The following is a 16,749-nucleotide window of genomic DNA, read 5'->3' as shown; positions in this document are numbered from 1 at the left end:
TAATTTGTGTGTGTAACCTCAAAGAACTTTGATTTTTAAATATCATTTTTCTATAAATAAAAAATACATTATTTAAAAAAATTATAATAAAATATGATCAAATGCTCAAAGTAAGGATTAATTTGAATTTTTGAAGAATTTTTTGCACCCGTTTTTTTAAACTAACGTAAGAGGCTCTGTCAATCGGATTCTTGTTTCTTCTGGGCCTAGTTCTGTAATTCCAATGAATTGAATGCATTAATGGACTGGCCATTTGCACTTTTGTCTTTTCTTATGCTTTGTCTTTGAATTTTGTCTCTAGTAATGAAATTAAAAAATTTCGCACAGTATATGTTTATATTTTATATTATAACATTTAACAATTTATGTTATTTTAATTTTAAAAAACTTATTTTTCATCAGATGTAAATGTGATGACTAAAGACAAACAACAAAAAACAACTTACCTGCAGGATAAAAATTAAACATCATGTTTTTGGTTTTAAAAATAAATTTAAATATTTTAAACAAAGGAAAATTGTGTCACATAAATTAAGACAAATTAAAATAAATTATTTTAGTTAAATCTTGTTTTTACACTTTATTCACCGTGTTAAAAAAATGAAATTACATAGACAATAATTACAAGGATAGTTTGTTACGCAGGATGAAATAAATAAAAACATATCAAAGAGATTATTTTATTCCACGTACAAATTGTGGAATAATATAACTTTGAGATTAGCTAATATTTCAAACCAGGCATGAAATTGACTCAATTTTAATTTCACAATATTATATTTTATTCCTCGTATCAACACTCCCTTGAAGTAAGAATTATTTACCCACGATTTTGCTTATGTTAGCCAAATTCATCTCAACCCAAATAACTTTTGAATGAGAAAATAAATTACATATTTACTAACTTGCATTTTATCGTCTTAAAACCATCTCAATTCTCAAATCATCCATTTGACGTCTCTAAGCATTCTATTTTGCAGTAACAAGAAATTGGGAAAGCTTAAATTAGCTAATAAAAATGTGGTTTTTGCTAACGTGTTTTTATTTATGACCTGTTTATATATTACGTTAGCTCATTATGATCTTCCTAATTCAATCCCTTAAAAATTTGAATTGATATGTAATCCAAAACTAATTCATAAAAATCTTATTAAAATATTTAAACAATTATTTTTCTATTTAAAATGTGGCATATAACCCTGACTAAAAAAAAACAATATATTAGATACTTGAAAAACAAACTAAATAAATTAAAACATACTAAACATTAGACTAGTTAAACTGTGACAGTTTATCAACCAATTTTAGCCCAATCAATAATGATCTACCGATTTATTAGCCTAGTTCATTTTATCTAATTCAAGTTCAAACTTAACCCGCTTATTTGACACGATATTTTGAAACAAATCAGTAGTGTGGGGCCACACACCAACGGAGAAAAATGCATCAAAGGTCCTAAATCGACGAATAGTAAAAAAAAAAGGACATAATTAGTCATTTTTTTGCCATTTATTTCGTTACTCATTTGGTATGCGTGAGGATTCACGCAGACTTACCCCTATTATTTCTCCCTGTATATATATGGCTGTATCCTCACTGTCAAAATGCACCATATATATATATATATATATATATATATATGCTTATCAATCACTATTAAATATCAAAAACAATAAAATTTCTTTTGAATTTGTAGTAATTGTATTGCTAATACATTTTCTTAAACAAATTCCAACTTGATTTGTGCAAAATGAGGTTTGATCTAATGATGATAAGGTCGATGATGTTGTTAGGATTGATGAAATGTGCAGCCAGTGGACTTGACAAGGTGGGCGGTAAGCATGGCTGGGACCAGAATGTTAACTATACTGATTGGGCTTCTCATCAACATTTTTACGTTGGCGATTGGCTTTGTGAGACTCCTGATCCTTTCCATCTCATACTAACATGATTTAACTTGCATGATCTTCTGAGAACTAATTAAATGGATTGTTGAACCTTTAACTGTGGTTTCGTTTCAGATTTTGTGTTTGACAAGCACTATTACAGTGTGCTGGAGGTGAACCAGACGAACTATGAGCAGTGTATTGATAGCGATTTTATATCAAACATTACAAGGGGTGGGAGAGATGTTTTTCATCTAACTCAAGCAAGGCCTTATTACTTTATCAGTAGTGGAGGTTACTGCTTCCATGGAATGAAATTAGCTATAAATGTTGAACAACCTTTGCCAGCTTCTCCAGCACCTTCTTCATCAAACAAAACTAATGCTTCTCCACCCCAAATTGACAAACATTTGATTATATCAGCTTTCGCGAGTAGCACTCTTGTGTGGATGTTTTTGTTTGCTCAAGCTACGTAGTCATGACTTCAGTGTGTTTTTCTACAGCCTGAGGATGAACTAGGATTTAATCTTTATGGATTTACATTTCTTTCACACAGACACAAATACATATCTAGGTTTATCTTAATTTTGAATTTGGGAAATTGTTTCTGTTTCAAAGTTTATTAAGCAAGCAGCTAGGAGTGTTTTTCGTTTTTGATTCATTTTTGCATTCTATTGTACTTTTTGAATTTATTTGTTAGAATTCCTAGTTCCGCCATTATTAGCAGGTAACCCCAACTTTGACCAATTGGTTGCTAACATCTTTCAAATCATACAGAAGATAGAAAAAAGTACTCTGTAGTTTCATTCAGAAAGAGGCATAGAGTAACCGGAATGGTTTACCTACGAATATTAATATGATCTTCACTAATGCACCAACCATTAGCAAATAGCAATGCTAATAAGATTAAAAATTCTCTCTGCAAACTAGAACTACTACTAAATTATGTTGAAATAGTTAACTTTCATACTGACAACTCTCAAAAGAAAATCAATACTACTTCTATCTGTTGATGAAGCTGCTATTACTTACTGGTAGAAAGTTTGCTGTGTATAGCAATTGCTTGAGAAATTAGGCTAGGAGCATCACTAGAATCTTGAGGAAGCAACGTAACAGTCCCGATCTTGTTTATCTTCTCGAGCACTTCAACATACTGCTCAGCAACCCTTAAAACTAGTAGCATCAGAACCTCCATCTTCAAGAATTGCTCTTGATACCTCAGTAATTGCATGCGCAGTCGAGTTGAGCATTAAATATAATAGCATCTTCTCCCCCCTTAGCTCTATTCACTTGGTCTTTTTTAGCAGCCTCCAGTCTCCAAAATCACAGCCATTTTCTTCCCATCTGCTACATTTACATCAGCTTGTCTTTGTCCTTCAGAAATCAGTACTTTCGCCCTTTTCTTACGCTCTGCTTCAGCTTGTAATTCCATAGCCACTCTTGCACCTTCCGGTGGTGTTATATCCTTGATCTCATACCTTAGACACTCTAATCCCCAATCAGTACGTAAAGGCCAATAGTTAATCGCATTAAGTATGCTTCTATTCAATTCAATTCGCTCTTCAAAAGTCTTGTCAAGCGTAATTTTCCCAAGCTCACTACGCGTAGTAGTTTGTGCTAACTGGACTACAGCGTAAATAGGGTCCTCTGCTCCATATGAGGCTAAAACAGGATTAGTAATTCTTATATAAAGTACACCATCCATTTCAATTGGCACATTGTCTCTGGTAATTCCAGTTTGTCTTGAAATTAGAATTGCTTGTTCCTTTAAGGAGTGTGCATATTGTATCTTATCGTTCAACTACATAGACTTGTTGTTGAGGGACAAAGTGAATGCCAAAATTTTTGGGTGGTTTGATTTTCTAATTGGTGCTGAAGTTTCGGACCGAGGAGGAGGGGATATGTGAAGGGATTATATGTTTGCGGAATTGTTGTGAAGAAGTTGAGAGGTATCTGCCAAACTGCATTGATTTTCTAATGATTTTAATGGCGTTGAGAGAACTTCCTTTGTAGAAACTCATCATTTTTGATGAGTTTCTTGTGAACAGTTCTAACTCTTCTGGAGTTTTCTCTATGGTTGTGTTGGAGTGAAGTTCTTGTTGTTTGATGAACAAGTTAAATATTTAGTTTCTTGTACGGGAATAGAAGAAAGAATCAAAATAAATCCTTATTAAGGCTCAAAGTGATCTTTGAGTCATTCACATGAAACACTACTAATCTTTCATGTTTATAATATTGGTGCATTTTTTATTTTCTCCTAAAATTTTGTCTATTTTTCAATATTAATTTTATCCAAAATTTTATATAAGGAATGTTCAATTGTATTTTTATATATTTAATAGAAATAATAATTTTATCTAAGAGAAGGTGATTAGAAAAACATTTTATTCTATTCATTAGAGATATTGCTACAGCTAAACTAATAACATCTTATCATATGACTTTGCAGGAAAATAAAAAATTGTACTATTGCAAGTGAAATTATCGTGATGAAACTCTCGACTTTACCTGCAATACAATTTTTACTAAACAAAACAAAATATTTTTCTTCTCACATTCTTTCATATTGAGTTGTTGTTTCTAATAAATATATAAAATGGCGATTGAACATTCTATACATAGGTTATCGAGAAAATCAATATTAAAAAATAGGTAAAATTTTGGAAGAGAACCAAAAGTATACCAATATTACAAATATGAAGAATTATTAGCGCTCCATGTGAAAACACAATAATCACTTTGAGCCTTAACAAAAAAAAAACTATTATAATCCTTTCCTCTACGAGAATATAACTCTTTATTTTTCTCCAAGAAATATTTTATAAAATAGAAAAAATTTAATATGAATTATTAATCAGTGAACGATATTTTAGAGGAATGGAGTCACAAAATCATAGAGTTACTATTTTCACTTTAACAAAAAAAAAAGTAAAAAAAATTCACGAATATTTCTCATCTGAGAAGTTGATTAAACATACCTCATCTATGAACCAAAAAGAAATTGTTTAAAAAAAAAAAAAAGAAGAAGAAAGAAAGAAAGAGAAAAGCCTGAGAAGGTATGCAAAAAAATTATATAATATATTTATTCAAATAATTTATGATACTCAAATAATTTAAGTTTGACAAAGAATTTACATATGGTATTTCTGATTTTTTAAAGTGAAATTTATATAAATTACAAAAATTGATAATTCAAAATAATTAAAAGGTATGCAAAAAAATTACAGTTTGAGATAAATTTATTTGAATCTCAAAATTCGAAAAATGTCATATAAATTGAGATGGAGAGAGTATAAATTTCGTATATATATATATATATATATATATATATATATTTTATTTTATTTTTGTGAGTTAGGGCATGTTCAATACTACCGTCTATTTTACTCTCCAAATATATAATTTTCTATTTTTTAAAACAAATAACGTCAACCCAATTCTCTATTATACTCTCAAAATAATTCTCTCTCTCTCCTCGCTATTAATTTTATTATTTATATTTCATTCTTGTTTTCTTATTTCATAATATAAATTATTTTTTTCTTTTTTTCAAATAATCACTTTCTATTGTTTTCGTGTAATTTTTTTTTTTGGGTTTTCAAAATATTTATTTAATAATTAGATTTTATTTTAAAACTCTAAATAACATAAATTACAACTAAATATTATATAGTATACAAATCAATGAACACAAATTGCAAGCGAAAACATAATATCTTCAACGAGACGTAAATTTAAAAAATATGTTATTCTTATAAGAACTTGATCCACCGAAAGCTCTTATTATGATAAAATTATTATATTACATATTGTTTTGTTACCTTGTATGATTAAATTAATTTTATCTTTTTAATTTTGTGCATTCTTCAAGCTAAAAATTAATAATCATATCAAATTATACTAAAATGATGACAAATTTAAAGCATTAAAATACTATTAGTTCGGGATGAAGCTAATATAAATTAAATAATATATTTTTAAAAATGTTATATTACATTAAAAAAGAATTACTAATATTAGAGATTTGATTAATGACTTTATATGAAAAATAATATGTTAATTACAAAATAATAGAAATAATATAAGTTTGGAGAACTGCTATTCCCTTCTCCATTAATAAGTAAAGGAAGGTGGTATAAAAAATGCTCTTAAACTATGTGAAATAAATAAAAATGTCCTTCATTTGTAGTTTGGTCCAAAAATATCCTAACCGTCAATACTTTAGTTTTAAAATGTCATCACAACAAAATTTTTGTCCAAAAATGCCCTAATAGTTACTAAATGAGTCAAAATGCCTTTTTCTGAAGAAATATATTATTTTATTCATTTTTAAACGCGTATTCTTCCTAATTAAAATATTATTAAACAACTATGTTCTTATTTTCTTTCTTTTAAAATTACTTTAACAAATAAAAATGTAGGAAATATTTTTTCTTCTTAATTAATTAAACTAGAATAGTTTCATGAACCCTTTTCGACATATGATATATGTCAAATATAAAATATCATAATATATCTATCATTAATTTATATTTATACAATGATACAATAATTATTAAAAAATAAGAAATATTTTTATTTTTTTTTGAATTGAAGTAAGATAAACATTTCCTAATTTAAAAATATATTATTAGAAAAAAGTGTGTTAAAAAGAAAATAAATAATATATTTATTTGAAAAATGAGCATTCTTTACCCATTAAATAATATTAAAGATATTTTTGAACCAAAGTATTGACAATAAATATATTTTTGAACCAAACTACAAATGAGAGACATTTTCATTCATTTTGCATAGTGTAAGGACATTTTTTAAAATCATTATCCCATAAATAAATAAAGAAGGGAAAATTACGCAACAAAACAAACTTATACTATTTAATTATTTATCATCGCTATAGTATGCTATAATTATCACTCACGACTAACATACGTGTGATGACTTCGTATTTATATAATTAGTCATGTTTGTATGTGTAATTCATCAGAATATACAAATACATATGTATAATATACAATTATTTAACCTATATATATATATATACACACAAAATTCACCTTTCTCTCATTTTATGCCCTCTCTTGCTCACCTCTCTCCTCCCTCTCTCAATCTCGATCACCTCTCTCATTCCTCTCTCAATCTCACTTGCCATATATTCAAATACATATGTATTATATACAATTATATACATAACAATTCATCTCTCTCCCACTCTTTGTCCTCTCTCGCTTCTCTCTCTCTTCCCTCTCCCAATCTCTCTTGCCATAAATGCAAATACATATGTATAATATACACTTATATACATATACAATTTACCTTTCTCTCACTCTTTCCCCCCTCTCTCTCTCCTCTCTCCCAGTATAACTCGCCTTTCTACTCCATATAACATGTAGCTATAAATTATAATTATCAAACTATAACTATAAAGAGTAATTAATTATTTTTAATTGGATATATGTTAATGTTTCCCAAAGTAAGTGAATTAAAGTGTAATTGGAGAGCCCATTCTCTATATTAGTTTCAAAATACAAGTTTTTTTTGTCTTTTGGGTTTGGGATTCTACGGATCGGGTCGGGTCGGGTACTAAGCTGAGGAGCTAATTTTCTAGATAATCGGATAAGATTATTCATCTATGGTGGGTACTAACAGGAAGAAGCGTCCCAATTCCATCCGCCATGGCAACGGCGCCAGCCATTTTTGTGCCTTCCACTTCTCTCGCTTCCTCCAATGCACGCAAGATTAATCTAAGTTCATGGAACGAGAAACTGGTTATACCCCAAAATTTTCCATTCTGGACTCCCAAGTACCAGTCTAGGAAACCACCGTCATGCTCCGGTACCAATGTCACGGTGGTCCAAGGTGATCGGAATACAACCGAACTACCAATGAGTATTGACGCTCTTGACAGTTTCATTCGCCTTAATTTGGGAAACTGGACCGGCTCTTTCCATGTCAGGATCAACTCCGTTCCTCTTTCTCTCTTTCTGTGGATGCATTGTCTTATTTTTGTCTATAACTTTATTATTGATAAATACACGTATATTTATGAATTTTTGATAAATATTCATATCCTATAATTTTTAGTTTGAGGTGGAAACGTGCATGGATTTGATTCCTTCATCTGCTTGATTTATTTTGCAGCAATTTGATGGTCATGGAAATTTGATGCATAGAATTACAACGAAACTTGCTGTGGGCTCTTATGGTGAAGGTGAACTGATGAGTTTATTACAAACGTGAGCTCCTATAGTTAGATTCTTCCCTGTATTAATAATGTGTCTTAACCTTGCTATGTTTCCGATGAAAAGTAAGTTAAATAGATTAACTGTCCTTAACAATTTTGTAGCTTCTTCGGTGACTAATATGTGTAAAGTATATATGTTAGTTTATACATTCTAACTTTGAGAATGATCCAATCTAATTCTTTTTGTAATTGTGAAATTGCTAGTACTTATGTAATTAGTAATTTAATAAAATTAAAGGTAGTTGTTAGTTATCCGAAGTTAAAAAACTCTTTTGAGATTTAGGAAAAGTTAAATTAGAATTGAGGAGAAAACCATGGAAATTTCAATGTTTACACTTCATTTTACATGGTTATAGTTTAATGGTATGTAGGTGAACTTTAGGGAATACTTGGAAATCCAGGTGATCTCTTTTTCTTGTTTGTGAATTTTGAGAAATTTTCCATTTAGTGGCATGCTATATTTAAGTGCAAGTAGATTTTGTCAGCCCAAAGCTCAAATTCTTCCACTGTTTTAAATAAAGTTGAGTTTGGAGAATTTATTAAGGAGGCCAATGTCACACATGCATTTCTGATTCATAAGCCCCTTTAGTTTGCTTTTTTATCTGCATAGAATTAGTTAGCAGTGGACACCAATGTATAGGGTATTTTCATTAAATTTGGGTACTGTTATATGTGTTCACTTTATGGTCTGGGAAACAAGTCGACTAACCGGCTTCAAAATTGTAGGTTATACATCAAACAACCTCCATCTACCACTTCATGTTCTGGCGATGATTGTGAGTCAGAGTGGTTTGAGTACAAAATCAAAGAGACCAACATGTTTACCGTCGACAAATATCAACAGGTGAGCTTCACTAAGACAGAGAACTAACTTATATCCCTTCGCTGGTCATACTTAATAAAGACTGTTATCTGCAGTTTCTGTTTCTTTTCAGATTTTATTGCATTTGAGGTACCACTAAAAGTAGTTTGCAGATTGGCTTCTTCCCCAAGGAAAAGGCATACGCACTAAGATATCAGACTGCTGGCATGTTGGAGACTGTGTTAAGACAGGGAGTGCTAGGTGAAGATGATATCGGAGAAGAATCACCAAGGTAAATGTTTCTTACGTGGAGATGAATCAGTCAAAATAAGTTAAAATATTAGATCTGATGAGATCAAAGGTTGAAATTATGCATATGTTTTGCTGCTAGCTTTATTTTGGAAATGCTACCCAGTATGACCTTAATGTTGCTGTTTGTCACTTTTCCCCTTGGCTCTGCTGTGTTCTGGTCTGTGTGCTGTTCTGGTCTGTGTGCTTATCGGTTATGTTTTCAAACATATTCAGTTTTCACCCTGTACTGAAACAAACCAAAAAGGCTAATGCCTAAGAATTTGAGTAAACAAATTCCAAAAGGCAAATAAGACAATCAATATGTAAAGAATCCTCTCATCATAGCAGTAATTAGTTCCCAACTTAAAAGATATCAACTCTGTAAAAGAATCTCACACAATTAAGCATTCATTAGTAGATCTTTCCTACTAACAAATAAATATTGGTGATCTTGGACATCTCATAAGCTTCATCAGATCAATTAACTTGCATATTATTGCTTCTGACTTTCATGTTAGAAATTATAGACAGTCTTTTAATATCCAATTGCAAAGGTTATGTAAATTGCACGGGATCTTTTCTCATGAATGACTGTTCATATTTTTTGATTAGCTTTATCTTTTGGTTCCTGGCTTTGAATTTCTTAGTATCATTCTATAATTCTTCTTTTCTTTCACAGAAATCTGAAGCTTCCCTCTAAACGTCCTTCTATTGTATGTGAAAATTGTCTTTATTCACTGGAGAAAGATAGGCGAGTGAGAGCATTTCATATAATGGACCCAAAAGGAGTACTGGAAATGCTTCTTGTTTTCCTTGAAGAAAGAGGGAACGGAGAGGCCATTCCTCCCTCCTTTGACGATTTCAAGGTAATTTTGACTTGAAAGGGGAAGGGTTGCCCTTCTATTCTTCGTTTGGACTACCTAAACATAGTTTGATTCAACATGTTAGTTACCAGAACCAAATGATTGTTCTTATGCATTCCATGGTCATCTTGTAGGAGGATACTGAAAGAATTCTGCCTCATCTTGGAACTTGGAAAGGTCATTCGCGAACAACACGTACTGGTGTTTATGGAGCAACAATTACTGAAGCAAGTACAACTGCTGTTCTTGAAATCAACAAGGACGGCCAGCTAATTCAGGTTTGTTAGCTCCTTGCAATCAGTTCCTTGTATCAGATAGTTTAGTAATGGTGAACTACTAGTATCCACGAAAGGGGTCATCTGCCCAGTGACACTTGGATAGTAAATGGAATCTCTCTTTCATGCAACTTCTTTGAGAAATGAATTTGAAATAGTTCAATGTTATGATGAATTAGCCGTCTGGATGGATCCTCAGCTATATAGGAAACACAAATGCATTGGTAGAATGGAGTTGTCACCACAAAATTAGCTCAAATATGGGAGGGTGGGGAAAGTTGTGATCTTCTCATTTTTCTTTCTTTCTTTATTTATTTCAGGCACTGAAATGAATATATTTGGTTTCAGCTTTTGGTTGCTAATATATTTCCTTCTTAAATCAAGGATATCACGTCTACTTCTGGTGCGACTAATATTACAACAAATGTACATTGGACCGGTACCATATCCAATAACCTAGTGACATTCGACGGTGGTTTCCAGCTTACTCTGTTGCCTGGGGGCATTTACATGGGATACCCATCTGATGTGGCCAAGAATGTGCAAGAATCCACAGCATTTCACGTTGAGTTTTGTTGGCTAGAATCGCCTGGCAAGAGACAAAGACTTATCCGTACTTACGATGTAGAGGGCTTTGCTGTTTCATCTACTTATTTCATCGAGTCCAAGGTCTGAGTTATTTCCCCTGATTCAAAAAGATGTGCTTCAGACATCATATTTGCTCCCGCATGAACCATTTTTCCTGGGTACAATCACCAACACTGTAGTATCAATTGTATCTATCTATCTATATATCTGTTTTTATATATAGAATAATTGTGTCGTGTTATTATCTGATCGGTGCTAATAGATTTTCAACTAAAATGTATATAGAATGCCAAAGGGTCTAACTTGCACCCTGATTATTTTCTAAAAGTTATTTTCTCACCTAAACTAGATGCTTGCTTCCCTTGTGTCAAGAAAATTGTTACCTACAAAATTATTTTACTCCCTTAAGATTATGTAGGCTCCTCCTTGGGAGTCATGACACTGTTTACTGAGATTTAAAGATTGTACCCTATATTTTATCATTGGATTATCTTGCAGCTTTACTAGATTTGACTTGTCAAGTTGCCACTTGCCTCCTCTCAGAAAAGACAGGCTTTATTGAGTTATTGTAAATAGCAAGAAGACAAAAAATGACTTTATTTTGTGAGGAAAATGCCACTAGGTTGCACCTTATGAGATGCTTATGCAGTTGCCCTGGACCGTATGTTACGTTATGTCTTCATTCGAAGCTAAGAATGACGTGTAGTCGACATATTTTCCTTTCTTCTAAATCTTTCAGAAAAATTATACTCACTCTGTTTAAAAAATAATGACTCTATTTTTTTAGTCTATTTCAAAAAAAATGATCTCTATTTTTTTTTGCAACACTTTAACTTTAACATTTCACATGACATGTTTAAGACCACAAGATTAAAGGGCATTTTGATACATTTGACATAGTTTTAATTTAGAATTACAAAATTAAAAAGTCCTTTTTATTTTCTTAATTTCTGTTTCAAGTTAAACTAGGTCATCCTTTTTAAAACACAGAGAATAATAGGTACGTTATTTCATATTTACGACACATATTTTCTTTCTCTTCAGCTGTCTCTCTTCTTGATTAATTTCCATTTTTTACTCCCCAATTAGATATCATGTGCTTTTATTATTGTATGCATTTTGAGAAATCAAATCTTTACCAGATAAGGTGAAGTTCAACTAACTAATTAAACTACCAGATATTTCATAATCAAGAAGATATCAATTTTATAAATAAAAATACTTCTTATTTTCTGTAAGTAAGTAACTTTTGAATGGATGGATGGTGTCCAATTTTTTACCCCTCCTTCTCATATTTTTACTTCTTTTAATAATTCAAATTCACTAAAATGTAAGATTAACAAGTGATGGAGATTTGTCGTTCCATGTTATAAAAAACCACTTTATGAAAACAGGAGGAAGTATAAAGAAAGTGTAGGTATCGACTTCTCTCAAGTGGCATTTGGTAGGTAAAGAATTCATTGTATATCCAACAATGTGTAGTAGTACTCTTCATTTAGACCACTAGCCTGACATCTTATCCTTTTGTTTGGCAACTTGAAAATACACAACTCCAGATATTTACCTCAACTTTCAGTTTTCTAATTTATTATTACTATTTTAGTTTTCTAATAAATCTTGAATTTCAGTTAACCATAGGTGAAATAGTAAATCTTGAGCTATTTTATAGTTCTGCCAACTCCCACCAAGCCAGTCTGCCGAACACTACTTCTACTAACAATTTGGAAAAAAAATTCTCACAAAAAATAACAAGCTTTTGAAAAACAGTTTAAAACATGCGTAGAAAAGAAGTAAATTACATTCCCTTCTTCCAATCCAATTGAACTTATTTTGATTATAACTTAGCAAAATAAGACAATTCAAACGGACTCTAAGTATGTACATTTGGATAACTTTTTATCCAAATTTTGTACATAAGTAACAAAACGAATAGTAATAATCATATATTATTATTATAAGTGAGAACATGTTGAAATATCAAAATAATTCTATATAGTTGAGTTACTACAATAATACCATTATATTATTATTGATTATTATTATTAAATAGTAATTTAAGTTTCATAACAGAAAACTTTTTACATACCACTAAAATGTTACCGTAATAATTTCAAGTGCATTTATGAGTATTTCTTTTGCCATTGTCATTGAGTTGCATTAACAATTTTTCTTCTTAATTGTTGAATTTTGAGCGCTTAAAACAACTACCATTTTAGATTAAAAAAATTTAAACATTAGAGCATATGAAGAGAGAGGTTAGAGCATATGGAGAGATTCATACAATATCAATATTTAATTGAAGAGAATACATGGTTAGATGTCACAATTTATTATTTTTCACTTTTTAATGACTTTAATTGCTAAATATTAATTCTTATGTAATCTTTTATTCATTGGTCATTTTTTTTAATTGATATATTGCTTTGTTAAATTAACTTCTTTCATTTGTATGGAAATATAGTGTTAGATATTTGACAATCTTGATAATTATATAATTGAAGTAGTAATCTTTTTTTTTTACCAATAAATATTGTGTATTCCATATGATTAAAATAATTTTTTTTTATCAATACAATTAGAAATTCTTCAAATTCTATAACCTTAGTGGAATGTTTTACCAAAAAAATCATTTTTTATCCTTTAAATATTGTATAATGCATCAATTATTCAAAAATAATTATATCATTTGAAATATTTGATATTAAATAACATGAGATACACGTATAACATACGTGTTCGAAAACTAGTTAGTGATAAGCTTCAAATCATGATTTCACGTCTAATAAAATATCTCCATTGTATTGACGAATGAGGAGTGACGAGTGGAGCACCCATCATATACTCTACCAATATATATACACATCAGAACGAAAGGGATAGCAGAAAAAGCAACTCCACTTTCTTCTTTATCTCTTGAGAAGAAGAAGAAGAAAACTGAAAATGGGGGAAACAGGGGAAGCTTCAGCAATATCGTTTCCATCTTTGACAATTCCACCTCGCCCTTCATTTGAATCCTTTTTTAACATGTCTTCTTTCAGCCCAGGTCCAATGTCTCTTGTTTCCAGTTTCTTGTCTGATCAGAGCCCTGATTCTGCAGATTGTCCTCCTTCTTTCTCCCAGCTTCTCGCCGGATATGAATATTCTGGAGATCCTCCTGGGTGTCAAAAGAACTCTGGGTATAACCAAAATGGGTCTGTGAATCCTCAATTGTTCGTTATTCCCTCTGGTTTGAGTCCTTCTGGATTCCTTAATTCTCCTGGCTTTCTTTCCCCACTTCAGGTAAAAATATAATCTGCTCAAATTCTTCATCTATCTTGTAATAATATATCAATAATAGCCAAAAACTTGTTTTTTTTTATTTTATGTTTTGATTTAGTAATTTATCTACTTTGGTAAGTTTATTCTATAAACATGTTTTTGATAAGGATCCAGTATTCTAGTAATGAGTTCGCTCAAACTTTATATGTTTTAAATTTCATCAAGTTGGGTGAATGCAGACCTTATCCCTACCTTTGTGCGTTAGAGGTAGAGAGACTGTTTCTAAGTTGGTTATAGAAATAGTTAATCTGAAAGTCATCAAAATTACTTTTGGCATCATGTGGTTACTTATGGTATTTCAATTTGATTGTAGAGTCCCTTTGGAATGTCACATCAGCAGGCTCTAGCACATGTTACAGCACAGGCTGAATTTTCTAGTTCATATATGCAAATGCAAATGCAAATGCAAGCCCAAGACCAGTGTTCCTCTCAGGTGGCTCCAGTAGAAGCATTAGGACATGAGTTGTCGATTGATCCAAAGGAGTCTTCCTTGCAGATAAAGGAATGTCTGCAATCTAGTTTGGATAACAAGCCATCAGACAATCAGGGTAAGCAATTTGAACAGCCGGAGGTTTCTCAATCTGAGAACAAGACATCCTCTGGTGCTCTCGATAAGCCAGCTTGTGATGGTTATAACTGGAGAAAATATGGTCAGAAAAAGGTTAAAGCTAGTGAATGCCCTAGGAGCTACTATAAGTGCACATATCTCAAATGTCTAGTGAAGAAGAAGGTTGAGCGGTCTGTTGATGGTCACATAACTGAGATCACATATAATGGCCGTCACAACCATGATCAACCAACCAAACGAAGAAAAAATGGTTCTGCTTTGGATAATACAGACTGCTTTGGAGTTCGACCAGATATTAGTACACATGATTGGACAGTAATGAATAGCTCGGATGGGTCTTCTCCTTCTCGATCTGACCAGGTTCCAACCCAAATGGTATCTGAACTTCTTGTGAAAAGAGAATGTGATGAAACCGAAAGCTATTTGATAGACGTAGATGATGAAGGGCATGATGAACCAGATGCAAAGAGAACGTGAGTCCTCCTTTCATGACTAAAAGAATGCGCCATCCTTCTTTAGTAAAACAAGAAGAAAATATTGTAGAGCAACAAAAGTATGTATCTAATTCAATTACTATGTCACAGGAAGACGGCAATTGAGACTGTAGCTTCATCACATGTCACAGTAGCTGAATCCAAGATTGTTCTGCAGACGAGAAGTGAAGTTGATTTCTTAGATGATGGATATAAATGGCGAAAATATGGGCAGAAGGTGGTAAAGGGGACTCAGCATCCAAGGTATCTTCTGAGTTCTGACTGCACAATTTTTTTCAATTTAATGTTAGTTGCTGTTCTGTAAGAGTCTTGTTTTATGTAGAGTTTATTATCGTGAACTCTTCAGGAAATGATGCTACTTATCTCCTTGAACTTCTTAAATATACCAAAACAATAGCTCAAATTTCTTGTGCATCTTGATTTTACAATAGTCTGAAATGGATACAGTGTGAAGTCCCATACAAGAGGAAACTTGCACAATGTAGTTAAGAATGTCACTAGAGGTTTATTCAACAGTGATAACATTTCTTACGAAATAGGAAGAACTGGATGTATGAATTTTTATGCGAAAGCATGTGCCAGAATTTAAAGATCTTTATATGTGCATATGATTAGTCATTAGAACAAACAAGTGCAGTAAGATACTCTGGAGATTAAAATCAAGTGCTATAATCAGCTGCAGCGTCTTGTTTGAGCAATACTAGTTCTTTGTCCTTCCAGAATATGTTTATCACATGTGTCCTGTTCTTTTGCTATATGGCATCAATAATCCGCTTGTGCATCCACACTTGATATACAGGAGTTACTATCGGTGCACATATCCTGGATGCAATGTCCGCAAACAAGTCGAGAGGGCTTCAACTGATCCAAAAGCTGTCATAACAACATATGAAGGCAAGCATAATCATGATATTCCTACTGTTAGTGTTAGGAATAGAGGAACAAGGAATAAATACAGCTAAAGATAGCGTTGAGAACGTAAGAAACAGTGTGAAGGCCTTCAGTTCACAAAAATATCTTGGTTTCTGAAAACAACAACAAAATTCCCTCGTGTGAAAACTGAAAGATTGCAGCATTAGTAGCATCAGGAAAAGTAGAAGGGTGAAAAGATGTGGTTTGAGCTTCTTACTTCTGTACAAAAAGCTTATTATATTATCTATTCCATGTTGAAAACCACATGCTTGGTCCCTTGAATTTGTTGGTTGGTCTCAAGAAATATTTGTAAATTTTATTGCTAATTTGTAAGATGTCTAATAAAAAAAAAAAGGTGTATAGTTTGTCATTGTAGCTTCATGGGCCAGGCTTTAAACTCTAGTCAGGAAGAATAAAGGAGCTTATTCAAGCAAAGTTGTCAACTTTTGATACCATATTTCGTTTGCATTTCTTGATTGTTCCTCCTCACCTAATTTGCTTGCTATTT

General features: G+C 31.6%; 3 protein-coding genes and 1 pseudogene across 4 annotated transcripts; 3 read left to right on the top strand and 1 right to left on the bottom strand.

Moving 5' to 3' along the window:
* The first annotated feature begins 1,606 nt into the window (after positions 1–1,606).
* On the top strand, positions 1,607–2,547 carry LOC101244921 (early nodulin-like protein 20). Its single transcript, XM_004232146.5, has 2 exons — positions 1,607–1,913; positions 2,022–2,547. Exons 1-2 carry the CDS (start codon positions 1,751–1,753, stop codon positions 2,360–2,362), a joined length of 504 nt encoding a protein of 167 aa, XP_004232194.1. The 5' UTR covers positions 1,607–1,750; the 3' UTR covers positions 2,363–2,547.
* A 363-nt stretch (positions 2,548–2,910) lies between these two features.
* LOC101267285 (uncharacterized) lies at positions 2,911–7,563 on the bottom strand (annotated as a pseudogene).
* LOC101245219 (uncharacterized) lies at positions 7,506–11,276 on the top strand. Of its 2 annotated transcripts, none has more exons than XM_004232147.5 (7): positions 7,506–7,837; positions 8,028–8,122; positions 8,857–8,974; positions 9,106–9,224; positions 9,903–10,089; positions 10,221–10,364; positions 10,746–11,276. In XM_004232147.5, exons 1-7 carry the CDS (start codon positions 7,562–7,564, stop codon positions 11,034–11,036), a joined length of 1,230 nt encoding a protein of 409 aa, XP_004232195.1. In that variant the 5' UTR covers positions 7,506–7,561; the 3' UTR covers positions 11,037–11,276. The 2 variants fall into 2 exon arrangements, with proteins under 2 accessions (XP_004232195.1, XP_025885369.1); XM_026029584.2 differs by having other exon boundaries at positions 10,682–11,276.
* A 2,555-nt stretch (positions 11,277–13,831) lies between these two features.
* On the top strand, positions 13,832–16,676 carry WRKY3 (WRKY transcription factor 3). The gene is made up of 4 exons (NM_001347388.1): positions 13,832–14,228; positions 14,581–15,308; positions 15,420–15,572; positions 16,129–16,676. The coding sequence occupies exons 1-4, from the start codon at positions 13,890–13,892 to the stop codon at positions 16,289–16,291; spliced, it is 1,383 nt and encodes a 460-aa protein (NP_001334317.1). The 5' UTR covers positions 13,832–13,889; the 3' UTR covers positions 16,292–16,676.
* The last annotated feature ends 73 nt before the right edge of the window (positions 16,677–16,749 follow it).

Source organism: Solanum lycopersicum, chromosome 2, assembly GCF_036512215.1.
Source record: "Solanum lycopersicum chromosome 2, SLM_r2.1".
Taxonomy (NCBI): domain Eukaryota; kingdom Viridiplantae; phylum Streptophyta; class Magnoliopsida; order Solanales; family Solanaceae; genus Solanum; species Solanum lycopersicum.
The sequence above is the reverse complement of the archived record's forward strand: the minus strand, read 5'-3'. Positions and strand labels throughout refer to the sequence as shown.